Source organism: Trachypithecus francoisi, unplaced genomic scaffold, assembly GCF_009764315.1.
Source record: "Trachypithecus francoisi isolate TF-2019V2 unplaced genomic scaffold, Tfra_2.0 Lachesis_group1, whole genome shotgun sequence".
NCBI lineage: Eukaryota > Metazoa > Chordata > Mammalia > Primates > Cercopithecidae > Trachypithecus > Trachypithecus francoisi.
Window position 1 is genome coordinate 179,314,273 of NW_022681454.1, and position 18,148 is coordinate 179,332,420.

The window sequence follows — 18,148 nt, forward strand, 5'->3', positions numbered from 1 at the left end:
TTTCTTTTCTTTTTTTTTTTTTTTTTTGAGACGGAGTCTCGCTCTGTCACCCAGGCTGGAGTGCTGTGGCCGGATCTCAGCTCACTGCAAGCTCCACCTCCCGGGTTTACGCCATTCTCCTGCCTCAGCCTCCCGAGTAGCTGGGACTACAGGCGCCGCCACCTCGCCCGGCTAGTTTTTTTTTTTAGTAGAGACGGGGTTTCACCATGTTAGCCAGGATGGTCTCGATCTCCTGACCTCGTGATCCGCCCGCCTCGGCCTCCCAAAGTGCTGGGATTACAGGCTTGAGCCACCGCGCCCGGCCAAAATGCTTTTCTTAATTAGATTTCTCAGTACATCACAATCAAGATTTGATCTAATTTCAGGTTTTTTGGACCTTTTGAAAGCAGACATAGATCAGCATCAGATGATTAGATTAATTTAGTTTATTACAGTTGCCTCCAGAGAAAATCCTTTATCTTTTATAATTCAGCTGTAATGGCAGAATATCACCATGATCACACTAGGCAACACTCTTTTCTTAGAGTAAATTTAATTATAGAATCCCAGAAGTGAGAATTAAAGAAGAAGATAAAATGAGATCTGGGTGAAGACCTCGAAGGATTGAAATTCACAATAACTAGTAGATTGGAGGCACCTGTTTCAAATGGTAGCCCTTATTTTTGCCTTGATTTGTTTTAACGACTTAAACTCCTTAGATTACCTCATGGTCATTTCACAGAAGTCCATCATAAGAAATGAAAGAAATAATAAGTGTACTCTGTAGATTTAGCCAAATTCTTTCTGATGGGAGCATATTTTGTCTTTCAACAAGATGTTCACATAGGAACACTACTTTTTCTTGATGTAAGAAAACATGGATAATATAAATGAATCTCAGAGAAGAATGACAGACAACAGCTTCATCAGGTGGCTTGTTCCAATTTTTCTATTTGTCTCTTCTTCCCCTTGGAAGGCATCCCAATGATTTAAAAGGAAATACAACGTATAACGTTTGCTCTAAAATTCATACCTGTGGTTCTGATTCTAAGTTGATTTTGAAAGGATGAGCTTTCCCATCTTCAGATACCTGTGGAGACCACAGGCGAGTTTCTGCCCTGGAAATAAAATAAAATTTGTAAACTTCAAATTCTAATGGCACTTTCAGTTTTAGTATACTTTAATTTCCCATTATGTTTGTGAAAATACTAGCAACCCTCACTAACTTACGCAAAAGCAATATTTCTTTGTTGCTGATTATTCTGCATTTTCCCATTTGTCTTTTTTTTTTTTTTTTTAAGATGTTGTCTCCCTCTGTCACCCAGGCTGGAGTGCAGTGGCAAAATCTTGACTCACTGCAACTTCTTCCTCCTTGGTCCAAGGGATTCTCCTCCCTCAGCTTCCCAAGTAGCTGAGATTACAGGTGCCCAAGACCATGCCTGGCTAATTTTTGTATTTCTAGTAGAGACAGGGTTTCACCAGTTGGCCAGGCTGGTCTTGAACTCCAGACCTCAAGTGATCCACCCACTTTGGCCTCCCAAACCACTAGGATTACAGGTGTGAGCCACCACACTTGGCCGAAGTCTTACATTTTTAATGTCCTTTTGGAGACTGTAGACTAGATAAAAATTGCCTGGAGTACACTGTGCAGTTTCTGGAGGAAGGAGGCCTGCAATGCACGTGGGGAACAGGAGAGGGAGACTCTGCAGGCACACCCTGCAGATGACCACCAGGCAAGTTCCCTAGACCTCCCTACTTCCCTCCAGTCCTATTGAGGCCACTGCAGAAGACAGTGAGTGATCTGTCAGGTGGATTTGTTACTGGCATCAAGGAAATGTGCTTTGTCCAACCCTTCCCATGCATCTGCCTGTGACCTAATGGCTCTTAAGGGACTGTAAGCTTGGCATGAACACAGGTTACGCATGGAGAGTGAAAGAATCTACTTCACCCCATGAAACGGCAGATTGGTGGATTGATTGATCCTTCTGTACCACAGCAGGGAAAACTGCAAGTACAATCATAACAGGATGAACACACAGTAACAACCACTATAACAAATTACTATTATCATGGTTCAGTTTTGGATCAGAGATCTGATGGCAGGAGATCAGGCTCAATTTCTTAGTGTTTTTGGGGGGTGGGGTCAGAAATGTCTCAGTATTTAACATGCCCTTGTGTATACGCACTCTCACACCTGTAACGTTCTTCTGGGCTGAATTCTGTACAAAACAGCCAATGGCAGACAGGATATTGGCAGCCAGTTTTTAATACAATTACAGTTGGGCAAGTCAAGAGATTCTTTCAGGGGAATCTCTCCATTCCATTCCATTCTCTATCACACTGAGAACAACGATATAACTAGTTGTGCTGTTCAGTGTTTATGTGGCCAATAGTTGTTCTATTTTCATAGTTAATTAACTGGGTTATTACTGGAACAAATTCTTTCAGCCTCTTTTATTATTCTAACATTCCAGAGAATCCTTTTTAGAAATGATTTGTCAACAACTGCTAGATTGACTGACTTTAGTAAAGAATTAAGTAGTTGATATATAAAAAAGCCAGCCAAAATACTAGGTCTGTGGCACTCCTTGCTAGGAGGATGAAGTTATTTATAGTTCTGGTTCAGGTTCTCCTGCAAAACAGATCAGATTTAACTACCATTAGTTAAGAAGCACCTGTCAATTTTGAGACACAGCTGGTGAGCTGCTGCTTTAATCCTGTCCTGCGCATCAGCATGAGTCATGGACTCTGTCCCAAAGCCGTCAATAGCCAGGATGACATCTCCAGGACACAGGTTGCCAGCTGCTGCCTTGCTTCCTGGTGTAATCTGGAAGAAATCATGGCACCATTTAAAAACGAACATCCCGCGATATCTTGAGTTTTGTGCCTGACGTTTGTATTTCAGCCTGGGAACATGTTAAATGTTTCACTGGGCAGAAAAACTGTAAATCTAACTTAAGAAACTCTCAGTTGGTCAATTGAGTTAGGTCTATTTTCTCATCATGTTGAATAATTTTGTTTCTTACTAACCACATTTGACCTTGTTGTATCTGTTACTCTCTTTTAAAACGTCTTACATAATTCCCAGTGTGAATCATACATTTTTTTGTCTTAAAAAATTATTTTTTTATTTTTCATCACCCAGAAGTCTCTATTTGGGAATAGAGTTTTACTATATTCAGACAACTTTTATATTCAGATTGAAACTGCTTTCAATCCAAATATAGCAATCCTTACTATTTATCATCTTTAAAATTCACATAAGAGGCATGCAATGGACTGAATATTTATGTCCCCCCCAAACTCGAATGTTGAAATCCTAACCACAATGTGATGGTATTTAAAGGAGGGACTTTTAGGAAGTAATTAGGTCAGAAGTGAGGAGCCCTCATGAATGGGATTAGTGCCCTTATGAAAAAGGCCTGGGAGAGAGCTCTCAGCTCTCTTGTCTCCAATAAGGAGGAAACAATAAGAAGTGAGGTGTCTGCAACCCAGGAGAGGTTCCTCACCAGAACCCAACCATGCTGGCATCCTGACCTTGGATTTCCAGTCTCCAGAATGGTGAGAAATAAATTTATGTTGTTAAAAGCCACCCAGTCTATTACACTTTGTTTAGAAATCTGTAGAGACTAACAAGAAGAGGCCAGATAATACACAAAATTATAGCTTCTCTTGAACCCTTCAGAAAGCTGAAGTCACAGGGCAATAAACTTAAAATCTAAGGAAAGATAGGTGCCTTCAAGCAAAGGCAAGACATGAGCACAGGCTTAACTGCATGGAGCAGGGCATGGAGGAAGATGGGGCTCCCATACTAGCTGTTATGAAGAATTCAGCTAAAATTATTAACAAATTGCTAAAGATCCAGTGTGAGTTAACGTGAGCGTATAGAACTCCTGGAAACCACAGACACAAAGGAAGTTTGTATTCACTCATGGTTTCTTCTCCATGAATGAAGAACAGATGAAACAAACACAAGACAACTAACAAGACAGTAGATTTTAATTAAACCATATCAGCAATTACATTAAATGTAAATCATCTAAACACATCACTTAAAAAACAGAGACTATCAAACTAGGTGAAAAAGCAAGATCCAATTTTATACTGTCCACATGTTTTTCTTTCAGGGGCAGGAATAACAGGAATACTTAAGAATACAGAATATGGGAAAATATGGTTTTCCATACTTTAAAATATTTAAAAATAGAAAGGTGGTAATCATTACCATTGAATATTCAGTTAAAGGCAATGATTCTTTTGACCAGTATACCTACTCCCAATTTTCCTGGGTAAATCCCAACTATACACCTCTGCCTACAGCTCCCATGGGTCTTAACCTTGCCTACTTCTCTCACATCATCTTACATGATTCCTGCTCTCCCTCATCCATGGTGCTGTGGCTATTCTGATTTCCTTTTAGTTCCTCATGTAGGCCAAGCGTGTGCCCCTTCTGGGGGTTTTTATGCACTCTTATTTCTGCCTGAAATGCTTCCCTTACTCTTCACTCCTTCTAACCCTTTAGGTCTAGGTTCAAATCCTGCACTCTCAGAAAGACTTCGCCAAACATCTGAAGTAGCTTCTCTAGTCCTTCCCCCATCATTCTTCACCATTATACCCTATTTCCTTAATGAAAATTATTTGTACTTTTATGTTTGTGTATTGTCTGTCTTCCCAACTAGACTGGATGCTCTTGAAGATAGGTACAATATGATGTATGTTTCTAATAATTCACAGTGTATACCCCAGTACTTAGAATAATTGAAGAATCAATTAAAAAGCATTTAAATCAGAGCTTACATAAAAAAGAACTAGTCCCTATATGCCCAAAGATTATAGCTTTTAATGTCAACTTGTCATTGCTACGTTTGCGAGTTTCTAACAGAGCAGAACAATACATACTAAGTCAAATCTCAAACTGCTCCAGGAAGAAACTAGATTATTTCTAATGCTTTGAGGATCAGCAATTAATTCATTTGCTTTTTCTTTATTTGCTTATTCTAGCTATCTAATTGTGGTTCTAAGGAAGATACAAGTTCATCTAAATAAATACAATTGCTAAAATAATAAGTTCTCATGTGTCCTGGATCTTCTGTCTCATTACTAAAATGTTTATTGTACTCACTTTATTTCTGTGATCATCTCACTGTAGCTATCACAATGATTTTTCCAGTAGGAACAGTTAAGAGAAGCTGGGTGAAGACAACTGGGGATTATTATATCTTAGCCTTTGGGAGGCATTTCATAGCTGTTTTCCATTCAGAAACATTCTCAGACTCAGAACTGTCAGAACAAAAGTTACCATTCCCAGAGTGATTTGTAGGGATAAAAATAATCTTAAACTTTCAATTTTCTCTAATTTGTCAATATCAGTATTTTCTATTTTTAAATGTCTAAGACTAGAATAATTTTCTTTGAGTTAAAACACAGGCCAGGCATGATGGCTCATGTCTGTAATCCCAGTGCTTTGGGAAGCTGAGGTGGAAGGATTGCTTGAGGCCAGGAGTTTGAGACCAGCCTGGGCAAAATAGCGAGACCCTGTCTCTACAGAAAAAAATATTTCTTAGAAAAGCTAGGCATAGTGGTTCACACCTGTAGTCCCAGCCGCTCAGGAGGCTGAGGTGGGAGGACTGCTTGAGCCCAGGAGCTTGAGACTTCAGAGAGCTGTGATCGCACCACTGCCCTCCAGCCTGGGCCACAGAGGTAGACCTCCTCCCCTCACCAAAACCAACACAAACAAACAAAAACACACAAGAAGGTATATTTCAATATATTTGCTTTCAGAGCCTAACTTAGCTTTTCTAATATACCTAAATTGATTTAAGTTATGTAATACTCAATTCTGATTTGGAAAAGTCTAACTTTTCTTTTAGCTCTGGTTAGGATGAGTGTAAGGTGGGATAAGTGGAGGTTTGTTTCTGCATGTGTCCACACGAATTTTAAACAGACATCTGAACAACAGCTTTTCATTATCTAAGTCCAATATTTATTGATATCTAGAGTCATACCCCCAGTATTGGACTTAGATAATGAATAGCTATTGGATATCTAAGTTGAATATCTTAGATACTGAATGTTACTAAAAATTACTAACAATATTAATACTAAATAACATCTTATACTTATGCAAAATGTTACATTTGCAAAGCCCCTTCGCACACCTTTGCCCATTACAGCTCTCTAAGACAGGCTGGACAAGGAAAACTGGCTCTGGCTTTGAGGAGAAGAGGTGTCTAAGTAACCTGTGGCTTGCTGCTGAGCTGGGAGCAGCTGTAGAGCTACGTCACCAGCTCTTTCAGAAGTCAGCTAGGACAGGTGGTTTACAGTGATGGCCAGATCCCACTTGTCATTTTGTATTCAACCTGGTTATTGTTGTCCTGAGACCTCTAAGCAGAGAGTTGATAAGAAAAAGGAAATAGAGGAATGAGAGAGGAGAAAATATGATGCCTTTACTTCTTTCTCGTTTTCAAGTGCAGCCAGGCCAGTGATCAGAAAATGACTGTGAAGTAGTTTTTCCCAATTCTGTGAAGAAAGTCACTGGTAGCTTGATGGGGATGGCACTGAATCTATAAATTACCTTGGGCAGTATGGCCATTTTCACGATATTGATTCTTCCTATCCATGAGCATGGAATGTTCTTCCCTTTGTTTGTGTTTTTATTTCGTTGAGCAGTGGTTTGTAGTTCTGCTTGAAGAGGTCCTTCACATCCCCCGTAAGTTGGATTCCTATGTATTTTATTCTCTTTGAAGCAATTGTGAATGGGAGTTCACTCATGATTTGGCTCTCTGTCTGTTATTGGTGTAGAGGAATGCTTGTGATTTTTGCACATTGATTTTGTATCCTGAGACTTTACTGAAGTTGCTTATCAGCTTAAGGAGATTTTGGGCTGAGACTATGGGGTTTTCTAAATATACAATCATGTCATCTGCAAACAGGATGAAGCTAGAAACCATCATTCTGAGCAAACTATCGCAAAGACAGAAAACCAAACACCGCATGTTCTCACTCATAGGTGGGAACTGAACAATGAGAACACTTGGACACAGGGTGAGGAACGTCACACACCAGGGCCTGTTATGGGGAGGGGGGAGGGGGGAGGGATAGCATTAGGAGATACACCTAATGTAAATGATGAGTTAACGGGTGCAGCACACCAATATGGTACATGTGTACATATGTAACAAACCTGCATGTTGTGCACATGTACCCTAGAACTTAAAGTATAATAATAATAAAAAAAGAATTTTCACTGAAACTAAAGGGTTAGTGTAGGCTTATTAAAAGAAAGCTATGGATGTGTATAGTTGAATAACTGATTTGATTAAAGTTATTTGGAGCTTGAAAAAAAAAAGACAATGTCTGTGAAATTGGCCTGATTTTAGTAAGTTAAACAATCTGTTTAAACATGAAAATCTATTATTTCCCTGCATTACTTTATGTTATTATTTTATTGCCTTATTATATTCTTTCCTTATATCATTACTTTGTATTAGCATGCACAGTTTATTACTGTTTTCCCAAATTAGGAGAAGAGAGAGCTGAAATGAGGCATAGAGCTTTTCAGTGGATTATTTATTGTTTAGGCTCATTAGGGTCTCAAATATCAAAAGTACTGGAGAGATCATTGAACACGGCACTGCAGTGAATCACTTAGCAGCACATTTTCAAACTTGTGTGTTTATAAGAATCACCTGGGGTCCTTGCTAACATTAAAGACTCCAGCCCTACTCCAGATGCTCTGAATCAGGAACAGAATCTCTAGGAGAGGAGCCAGGGAATCTATGTGTTTAACAAGAGCCTCAGATGATTTCTGTTATTCACATCAACCTATATTACTTGGATCTGTTGGGGAAAAAAGCTAACTGAAAACACAGATAAAGCATCTATAATATCCTATTTATGTGGAGATGTAAGGCAAGTCCGAGATAGTCCCGAGATGATGTTTCTGTTAATAAAAATGATTGAAATAGTTATGGAAACAGACAAGCAGACACTGAAGCACTGCACAGCAGGCACGGATCGAAATCATGAGAAACCCCATTGTTCCTTCTCCTTCCCTAGCAAACAGACTCCACGTGCCTCCTTGGCATCCGCAGCCCTGCAGCACCTGGCTGCCAAAGACATTTCTAGAGCCACACCCCACACTGGTTATATCAGAATCCCTGCATGCACCTGGGCGTGGGTGTGTTCAAAAGTCATACAGGCGGCTTTAACAGGCTGCCAGGGCTGAGAACCATCACTGTATTCCTAATGAGAACTACTATCTCACTTAATTCTTAAGACAATCTTACAAAGTAGTTATCTCTTTTTTAAAATGAGAAAATGGATGCTTGGAAAGTGTAAGAAGCTTGGTTACGGTCCCACATCCTGAGAAAACCTGAAATTCCCACCTGGGTCCGCCTCGCTCCATAGCTCAGAATCTTCCATCACCTCGCATTGCCTCTCCTGCAGGTAATCTTTCCTTCAACACCTCCTAGCTCTTTGGGCATGGTTTTCTTGTGGAATTCTGGACAGGTTGTGTGACGGCAGTTCATATACATGTTCTTTCTTTTCTGATATTAGCTTCTCTGGGGTTAGAAGCCCGTCTAAGCCACAATTATACGCTTGCAGCATCTCTCACGTACAAGACATTCTGCACACAGTAGATACTTGTGGGATGTACGAGTTACACACAAACCAGCACTTCCATGTAGACATGGTCTGTGTTAGAACAAACTTGAATAGGTTTTTATTTACATCAACCTTTCTACTACATTTGTTTTACCCCGGAAAAGAATTGCATTCAATTGCAAACAGTCCTTTCTAAAAGTTTAAATTTCAAATGTAGTTTATATTACATTAAATTTCAAATGTAGTTTATTTTAAAGTCATACACTTTTCTCTCTTAAAGCCTGCAAAAATTAGGAACATGCTAACGTTTTCTATACTGGTCCTCAAGCTCGTACAGCATTCTCAGTTATAATGATCTTGATCTTAGATGTGCTCTGGGTAGGAAGGAGGGAGAAGAGGGGAAAGAGAAACCGAGTGAGAAAAGACACACTGGCATCAGATCTAGACAATCATTTTATATCACGGACATAAAAGAAGCCTGCCCTGTACACTAGCCTCCCCTTATCCACGGTTTTATTTTCTGCAGTTTCAGTTCTCCAAGGCCACTGCAGCCTGCAAATAGTAATTGGAATATTTGAGAAGTAAACAACTCATAAGTGTTAAACTGCAGCTGTGCTGAGTAGCGCGATGAAGTCTTACTGTGTCCCACCTGGGTCATGGATCATCCCTTTGTCCAGCGTATCCACATTGTCTATGCGCCACTCTTCACCGTGAATCACTTTGCAGTCTTAGTTATCAGATCGGCTGTCACAGTATTGCAGTGCTTGTGTTCAAGCAACCCTTATTTTACTGAATAATGGCCCCAAAGTGCACGAGTGCTGTGCCCAAGTTATAAATTAAACTTTATCACAGGTAGGCATGCATAGGAAAAAACACATCTATAGAGAGTTTGGTAGTAATGTAGGTTTCAGGCAACCACTGGGGGTCTTGGAATGTGTCCCCTGTGGGTGAGAGGGGATTACCGTATTCCATACTGAAATTTTGTCAAAGCAAATGATTTGTAACTTGTCTGTGAGAGTAGATCTAGCCTCTGGATGGTCCAAAAACTTAGACTTTGTAGAAGCGTCTTATGAAAGAAAAAGAAAAGATGCTCACTTAAGGAAGTGAACCTTGAAATTCTTCTGTGAAATGCTTAGGCCAGTTATACATGGTGTTTGAAATAACAACTCCCTCCCCTAAACTGAACATCCAAAACTGAAATTTTATATTGCACAAGGTCTATCACACTATTGCCTAGAAACTGCTTTCCTAAAAATTGTGTTTATCACAACCAGTTGCTAAAAATTTGTTTTGAGAATGTCTGGTGTTTGACTTACCTTACTTTTGATCCTTTTAATAATACAAAGATTCATCTGGCTGATTATCTGGATTGTAAACAATTACAGGGGTGAGGGCCCTGTGTCCTAATTTTGTGAATTGTAATTTCAATTGATGGAGGCAGTTATATTTGTCACTCTCCTACAAACTCTAGTTGGAGCCCCATTATCGAGGAGTATTGCTGTAGCCTGTATTTGTATAGTGTGAGGCGGGGAGTGAAGGGTATAGCTTGTAAGAGGACAAAAGCTGATTTAATGGCGACTTGATTAAACACATCTCATTTATGGGACCTTTTGTGGCTTTAAGTACAGACATTGGTGTTTCAATTCTTTATATATTAAGAACTTATTTAAAACTGACAAATTAGCCAGGCGTGATGGCTCACGCCTATAATCTCAACACTGTGGAAGGTTGAGGAGGGCGGATCGCCTAAGGTCATGAGTTTGAGACCAGCCTGGCCAACATGGTGAAACCCCATCTCTACTAGAAAAAAAAAAAATACAAAAATTAACTGAGTGTGGTGGCAGGTGCCTGTAGTCCCAGCTACTAGGGAGGCTGAGGCAGGAGAATCGCTTGAACCCGAGAGGTGGAGGTTGCAGTGAGGCGAAATTGCACCACTGCAATCCAGTCTGGGTGACAGAACGAGACTCTGTCTCAAAAGCACAAAACAAAACAAAAACAAGCAACGGCAGCAAAAGCCAAAATTGACAAATGGGATCTAATTAAACTAAAGAGCTTTTGCACAGCAAAAGAAACTACCATCAGAGTGAACAGGCAACCTACAGAATGGGAGAAAATTTTTGCAACCTACTCATCTGACAAAGGGCTAATATCCAGAATCTACAAAGAACTCAAACAAATATACAAGAAAAAAAAACAACCCCATCAAAAAGTGGGGAAAGGATATGAACAGACATTTCTCAAAAGAAGACATTCATACAGCCAACAGACACATGAAAAAATGCTCATCATCACTGGCCATCAGAGAAATGCAAATCAAAACCACAATGAGATACCATCTCACACCAGTTAGAATGGCAATCATTAAGAAGTCAGGAAACAACAGGTGTTGGAGAGGATGTGGAGAAATAGGAACACTTTTACACTGTTGGTGGGATTGTAAACTAGTTCAACCATTATGGAAAACAGTATGGCGATTCCTCAAGGATCTAGAACTAGATGTACCATATGACCCAGCCATCCCACTACTGGGTATATACCCAAGGATTATAAATTACTCTACTACAAAGACACATGCACACGTATGTTTATTGCGGCAGTATTCACAATAGCAAAGACTTGGAATCAACCCAAATGTCCATCTGTGACAGACTGGATTAAGAAAATGTGGCATATATACACCATGGAATACTATGCAGCCATCAAAAAGGATGAGTTTGCGTCCTTTGTAGAGACATGGATGCAGCTGGAAACCATCATTCTTAGCAAACTATCACAAGAAGAGAAAACCAAACACCGCATGTTCTCACTCATAGGTGGGAACTGAACAATGAGATCACTTGGACTCGGGAAGGGGAACATCACACACTGGGGCCTATCATGGGGAGGGGGGAGGAGGGAGGGATTGCATTGGGGAGTTATACATGATATAAATGATGAATTGATGGGTGCTGACGAGTTGATGGGTGCAGCACACCAACATGGCATAAGTATACATATGTAACAAACCTGCACGTTATGCACATGTACCCTAGAACTTAAAGTATAATAAAAAATTAAAAAAAAACAAAAAAAAAAACAAAAACATGACAAGTCAACTAACAATAAAACAATTCTCACTTATCTTTTTGTGAAATATTTTTTGAGAACACATTCTGTACCTACTTGTAATAAAGTTATGTAAAAAGTGAACAATCTAGTCAATCATTCATACTGTGTTTATATTTATTCTACAACACATATGATCTACTAGGCACGGTGCTAAGCCCTGAATGACCCCCCAAATTAGAAGGTTCCCGCCCTCGGGGAACGTGCCGTTCAGTGGGATACAGATGCAGTGAAATATCTGGTACAGGCATGACATAAGGAGGGGTTACACAGGCCGAAAGCTACAGTAATCAAATGGATGAGATGGTTGTTACCGAAAGAAGGATTGGGGAGAGGCATTGGAGTGGGTTTTCACAGGCATAGAGCACAGTGGTGTGGTGTGGGGAAAAGAAATCTGGGCAAAAATGGTATCAGGAGCAAACACATGTCAGGGAAACCATAAGCAGTCCAGAGGGCAGCCCCACTGCCTACGTGTGGAGCAACGGGAAGAAAGGGAGAGAAAACGAAGGGAGAGGAAAGAAATGAAGTTAGCAACTCAAATTGGGATAGTAGATGGTGAAAAGTCATGAATGTGATGCTAAAGCCACACATTTCACTCTCTACAAACCAGTGATGCCACTGAAGGATTTTTAAGAATGAGAAAGGAAAAAACTTGGCATTTTCCAGAGACAGTAAGAGTATGCTGTGTGAATTGGACGGGGGAGACAAATGTCTAGGTGTGGAGCTAGAAAGCTTGAAGAAGGACAGTGGTAGAAAAAATGGAAAGTGGCAGATCTTGAAGACAGAATCAATAAGGCCAGTGATGAAGAGGATGGCAGAAAACACCTCTTTGGAAATATCGGAACAACTGTCCATTTTCACCTGTGGACTTCAGAATGCAGGCAGACCCAGCATCAGAGCCTGTTCCACTGCTTGTGACCATCCGCGGGTTAATGAATCTTTTAAAGCCTCATTCTCCTCATTTGCAAAAGGGGACGTCACTACGGCTACTCTCCTAAAGATTATTGTGAGATTTCAGTGAGTTCGTGCATATAAAAGGTTCCCATCAATGCCTGGCAAGCAAAAGAGTACAATAATACACTTACGACCTCACACACTACCTTTCAAAATGGTGTAAAAATGTTAAAAGCGGTACAATTCACCATTTAACAATACTGAGTTATTTTTCTGTAATACTTTTTATTCTCTTTCTTAACAAATTTCAGTATTCTTATCATTTCAGTGAAAATATTCTCAATCAGGTGTTCACTAAAGCATAAAAGTTATTATTGAATAAATAAATGAATATTCTTATTTATTCAATAAGAATCTACTATATACCTGGCTTTGGGGACGCTTGGGATACAAAAATAATTTGGTTTTACCTGCTGTCCTGGAATTAATTAAAGAGAAAAGGCATAATCAAGTGAAATATTTGTTCATAAACTGTTATTGAACCAAATGTCAAAATGAGTGATACAAATTAGTTATGAGTTAGAAATTCCAGATAGAATTGGTTTCCCTAATAATAATTGTCATTATATCAAATATATTTACCAATAGCTATTGTAGTCCAACTCTGGAATGTAAGCACTGATTTAAAATAAACTTTTATAATGTCAACAACTCAAAATTTCAAGTATATCATTACTTATATTGACATACAATTATACTATAATAGCAAAATATTTCTTTTATAAATACCTTAAAAGATTTTCATGATGAAATTATTTTGTTAGAAGTTAATGATTTATTCTGTGTTAGGATTCAAAAGTTTATTCAATTTAAATAAAAACTATACTCCAGAAACTAAAAATATTCTTATTAGATATAATGGAAAGTGGTTTTTTTTTTTTTGGTAAATCTATAATAGGAATTGCTTGGCCCAGGTCACTAAAGCATTTTCTGCTTAATTTACTGAGGAACGTTTTTGGGGGTATGTTGAACAGTTTTCATGTTTCATATAAAAACACATGTCAGATATGTTTATATGTTTTTGAAAAATGTAAAACAAGGCTTGAAATGTTCCATTGTATGCGTCTGTAGGATACATGTTTTGACATATTTTTAAAAGGATGTTGGTTCCCAATTCTCATAGGCATATATAAATAAAACAGAATTTCAAAGGTATTAGCTTGTTCAAAATCTGTATGAGATGAATCAGATTACAACATACACATTTATAAAATATGGCATGCGAATACAAGAAAATAAAGTATAATACTCTGAAACTAAAACTGAAAGTTTACGCCTTTAGGTATTAAATGTTTTATATGTGATAACTGAAATAATACATTAAATTTCTATGAAAAAAACATTGTTAGAAAAACATCAACTAGACCAAATAATGCTTTAGAATTCTTTACATCTACTGATAAGAGAGAAACCCTGAGGTTTTATTTTTACTTTGTTTTCTCATCATACAATAGAGAACACTAAGTAAAGCTTGATTTTGATATTAAAGCATTATTTTCCGTTTTTAGGCTGAGTGGTTTACTTTGCACCAGGTAAACTAAACCGCCACGTTTTCTTTGTAGCTGGAGTCAGAGGTTGAGGATTGCTAAGCCAAGTTCTCAGCTTTGGAAAACATGTGTTCAAAATGCCTGGAAACTCAGGAGGACGCATTAGGAATATGTCCCCTGTCTGGGCTGATAGGAGCTGCTCCAGTTTGGCCAACCCAGGCCGTGCCCCGCGAACAGCGCGCTGCTGAAGTTTTCATCCCGACGAGAAAAACGCTCAGCTGCGCGCCAGCCCCAGGGAATGCCCGGGGGCGCCAGTCCCTCGTCTCTCCCACCCGGGACCCATCATTTGTTACGGAAGGGCGATGGGGTGTGTTTTATTTCTGTAATCACATACAAACATTTAATACGTAAAGGCGAGGACGCACTTGAGTCTGGCAGCCTCGCCTTCCCTGAGCCCAGTGGCTCTCCTCGGAAAGTCGCTGCGGACCCAGAGGATGGGACACCTTTAGAGCGGACTTTGTCAATCTCTGAGCCGCTCCGCAGCCACTTGACCGAGTTGCCGCCGCCCCCGGAGCTGGGCGCTGAAGCCCGGGACCCAGCAGCGCCCAGTCCGCCAGCCCGCGCGCGCTTTCTGGCCGCCCTCGGCCCCGGGGCACCCACCGCGTCCCCCCGGACGCCGCCGGAGTCCCCACCTCGCAGCAAAAGCAAGAACGCCGACACCTACCCTGGTGATGACCAAAGGCTGGTTGAAGTCTATGCCCCCTGAGAGTCTGAAGCCCCAGGGCGCAGGGCCCGGGAGGACCACCGTCTGGGGCATGTCGCCTTCCTCCGGCCCACCGGGCTCTGAGTGTCCCCACGCGGGGCAGCCACTCCGCGCCGGGCAGCGTCCTCGCTCCGACCCGGGCGGGGGCGCTTTATCCCCGTTGGGAGTGACGTCACCGCCCCGCCGTCCTCCCCGCCCCCTCCCACCCCGGAGAGCTCCAACTTTGGAAGCGAGAGCCGCGCCAGCCCTGCGGGAGTGCGCAGCCCGGCCGGCTGGGGCAGCCTCCCGGGCCTCGGCGGGCGCGGGGGCTTCGGGTTACAGCGTCCGTCGCTCTCTTGAAGTCACACCTGTCTCCCTGTTTATCTTCTGCTTGGAGCGCAGCAGTACACTTTGTTGGAAGCGAAAGCAGTCAGACCACAGCCTCCATGCTTTCAATTAAAACGAGCATCATCAATACAATTTGTTATTTAGCAATTTCGAGTGCATTAATATTTACTTACTACCTCTGCCGCTTTGGGCAAGTTACTTAACGTCCTTTTAAATTTTTATTTTATTTATTTAGTTTTTGTAGAGACCGGGTCTCCTCTTTGTTGCCCAGGCTAAGTCTTGAACTCCTGGGCTCAAACAGCCTTCCCACCTCTGCCTCCCAAAGTGCAGGAGAGTCTGGCCGGGGTCCTGTGGTAGTCTTGGTGTGGACTCAAGTATTTCTGGTGTCATGTGTTAGGATGTTGTGATTCCCAAAGGGAGAGGGAAGGATGAGGGAAGAGAAATAAGAAATGCTTTAAAAACTCAAGAACAAGGGTCTTGTGGACTTAATGCCCCATATGATAGGGTCGTATTGGTCCAGGAGGACAGAGTTGCAGCAGACTTTTAAGAGGGCAGTCTCTTTGGAAGCAGTTTTAAGACTGGTGGAGAAAAGAGAAAGGAGATGCAGAAAGCAGTAAGCAAAGTGAACCAGCCTGGGCAAATGTAAATCACAAAGGTATGATGGGCATTACTTTGTTCGCTGTGGTGGATTACGTAAAAGTCCCGGGGGATAAGCATTTTCTAGTTCTAGACATTTCCCAGTGCCCCATCTATGCCGGACCATCCAGCAGCTGAATGTTCTGTCTTCCTGCTGACTTTGCCTATGTGGGCTGAGGCTGTATCACAGGGCACCTTTCTTCTGTCAGTCGCTGGCTCTGTCTGCGTGATACAAACATACACATGCACACACACAGAGGTCCATTCAGAAAAAAAATCGGACAAGTCATTTGGTGTTGTGTAATTATAGTAATTGTTTTTACCTTACTTCACGACCTGGCTTCTGTAAACAGCTGATTTTTTTCTTTGCCTTTTCACTGGCCATCTTGGCATCATTTAGATGTAGCCAATATCTATACAATATCCATATAATATCTGATGAGTTTTTTTTTTTTTTTTTTGAGACAGAGTCTTAATCTGTCGCCCAGGCTTGATGAGTTCCTCAGGCTTTGCAGAGTGCATGGAAAGCAGGGACATGAGATGGGCAGTTTTCCTACATCTTACTCTTCACTGAGACCAGCAGGAAAGTGCTCAGAAGTGCCTGTTAAGGTAGAGGTGAGAATAACTGGGAGGGAGTATTCTAAGGAAGAAGCACTGGCCCCATCCTAAATGGTCCTAGAAAATCCTGCTTTGGGTTTGGGTACTGTTCTAAGAGGAGGTTCTTTTTGCATGACTCTTTCATTTGTTTTTTTGTTTTGTTTTGTTTTGTTTTGTTTTGAGATGGAGTCTCGCTCTGTCACCCAGGCTGGAGTGCAGTGGTGCTATCTCAGCTCACTGCAAGCTCCGCCTCCCGGGTTCATGCAGTTCTCCTGCCTCAGCCTCTCGAGCGAGTAGCTGGGACTACAGGCGCCCGTCACCTCGCCCGGCTAATTTTTTGTATTTTTAGTAGAGACAGGGTTTCACCGTGTTAGCCAGGATGGTCTCGATCTGCCGACCTCGTGATCCGCTCGCCTTGGCCTCCCAACATGCTGGGATTACAGTGTGAGTCACCATGCCCGGCCTCATTTGTTTTCTTTTTCTTTTTCCCTTTCTAAAGGAAACGGGGACAGTGTTAATAAGAATGAAGTGATCAACTCTCCTTGGGGTGTGTGTCAAGGTTCCAGAGGAAGGGATGTCAGAGTTGGACCTTGAAGGGTAAGAGAGTTTTGCAAGTGGCTGGAATTGGGAGGGACACAGGAGGGAGGACATTCAAAGCAGAAGAACTGTATAGAATGTGCAGTCACAGGGAGGGAAGAAACTGATGGCCCATTAGGAAATGGCAAGTAATGTGGTATGGATAGAGCCTAGCCCATTGGATAGAAACAGGAGACAAGGATCACAGTAGCCAGGGCCGTATCAGTAGAGAGGATTTCATATGTTACAATAAGGTTTTGACTATTGGGAGCCTTTGAAGAGTTGTAAGCAACGTGAATACTAATCAAATTTGCATTTACAAGCATCATTCTGGGAGGTGGGAGGCTGAATTGCAATTGAAGGAGATAACGCAGGGCGTCCCATGAACAATTACTGCAACAATCCAGTGGAGGATATTGACTAGGGCAATGAGGATGGAGCAGCATGGGCAGATGTGGGAATCACATAGAGGTTAATTGGCACAATCTGGGGACAAATCTCACATGGGGGATTAGGGAGTGGTTAGGAGATTTGGATGGTTCCCAGACTTCCCCGTCGGGTTTTACATGAATGGTGGAATTATGAACAAGGAGAAAATGTGTTAGAAATACAACAAGCTATTTTTGTTTTAATTAGGGAATGGTGGGTTAGAGCACCATTTTGGCTGTGCTGATTTTGATGCCTGTAGAACACCTGTGCCCTATAGTGTACTGGTTAAAAGACGAAGATTTGGAGTCAGACCGAGAGTCTGGATATTCTAGATCCATTGTATTTTCTGTGTGATCTTAAGGCAAGTTATTTACCATCTTTGTTAAAATGGTGATAATGATAGTATTTGCCTCCTAGAGTTACTGTAGTTTACCTGAGTTAATAACAAGATACCTGAAGTGTGCCTGGCACATGCTTTATGCATGTAATCATTGACTATTATTATAAGCAATTGGAGATATAAATCTAGAGATCTGGGCTTGAGATTAAGATTTTGGAATTATAGTAGAATTTGTGGCTATAGGTTAGACTTTTTTTTTTTTTGAGACGGAGTCTCGCTCTGTTGCCCAGGCTGAAGTGCAGTGGTGCGATCTCGGCTCACTGCAAGCTCCACCTCCTGGGTTCATGC

At 41.2% G+C, this 18,148-nt stretch overlaps 1 protein-coding gene across 3 annotated transcripts in view; it reads right to left on the bottom strand.

The window, feature by feature from the left end:
• PDLIM3 (PDZ and LIM domain 3) overlaps window positions 1-15,122 on the bottom strand; it is a 36,586-nt gene extending 21,464 nt beyond the window's left edge. The window contains exons 1-3 of one of the 3 annotated variants that reach the window (XM_033215859.1): window positions 14,857-15,122; window positions 2,655-2,806; window positions 1,013-1,097 (exon numbers count right to left, since the gene is read on the bottom strand). In XM_033215859.1, coding sequence (XP_033071750.1) covers window positions 1,013-1,097; window positions 2,655-2,806; window positions 14,857-14,949 — 330 coding nt within the window. In that variant the 5' untranslated portion in view covers window positions 14,950-15,122. The remainder of the gene's footprint in view (window positions 1-1,012; window positions 1,098-2,654; window positions 2,807-14,856) is intronic. The other 2 variants (XM_033215860.1, XM_033215858.1) reach the window with 2 other exon arrangements.
• Between the last annotated feature and the right edge of the window lie 3,026 nt (window positions 15,123-18,148).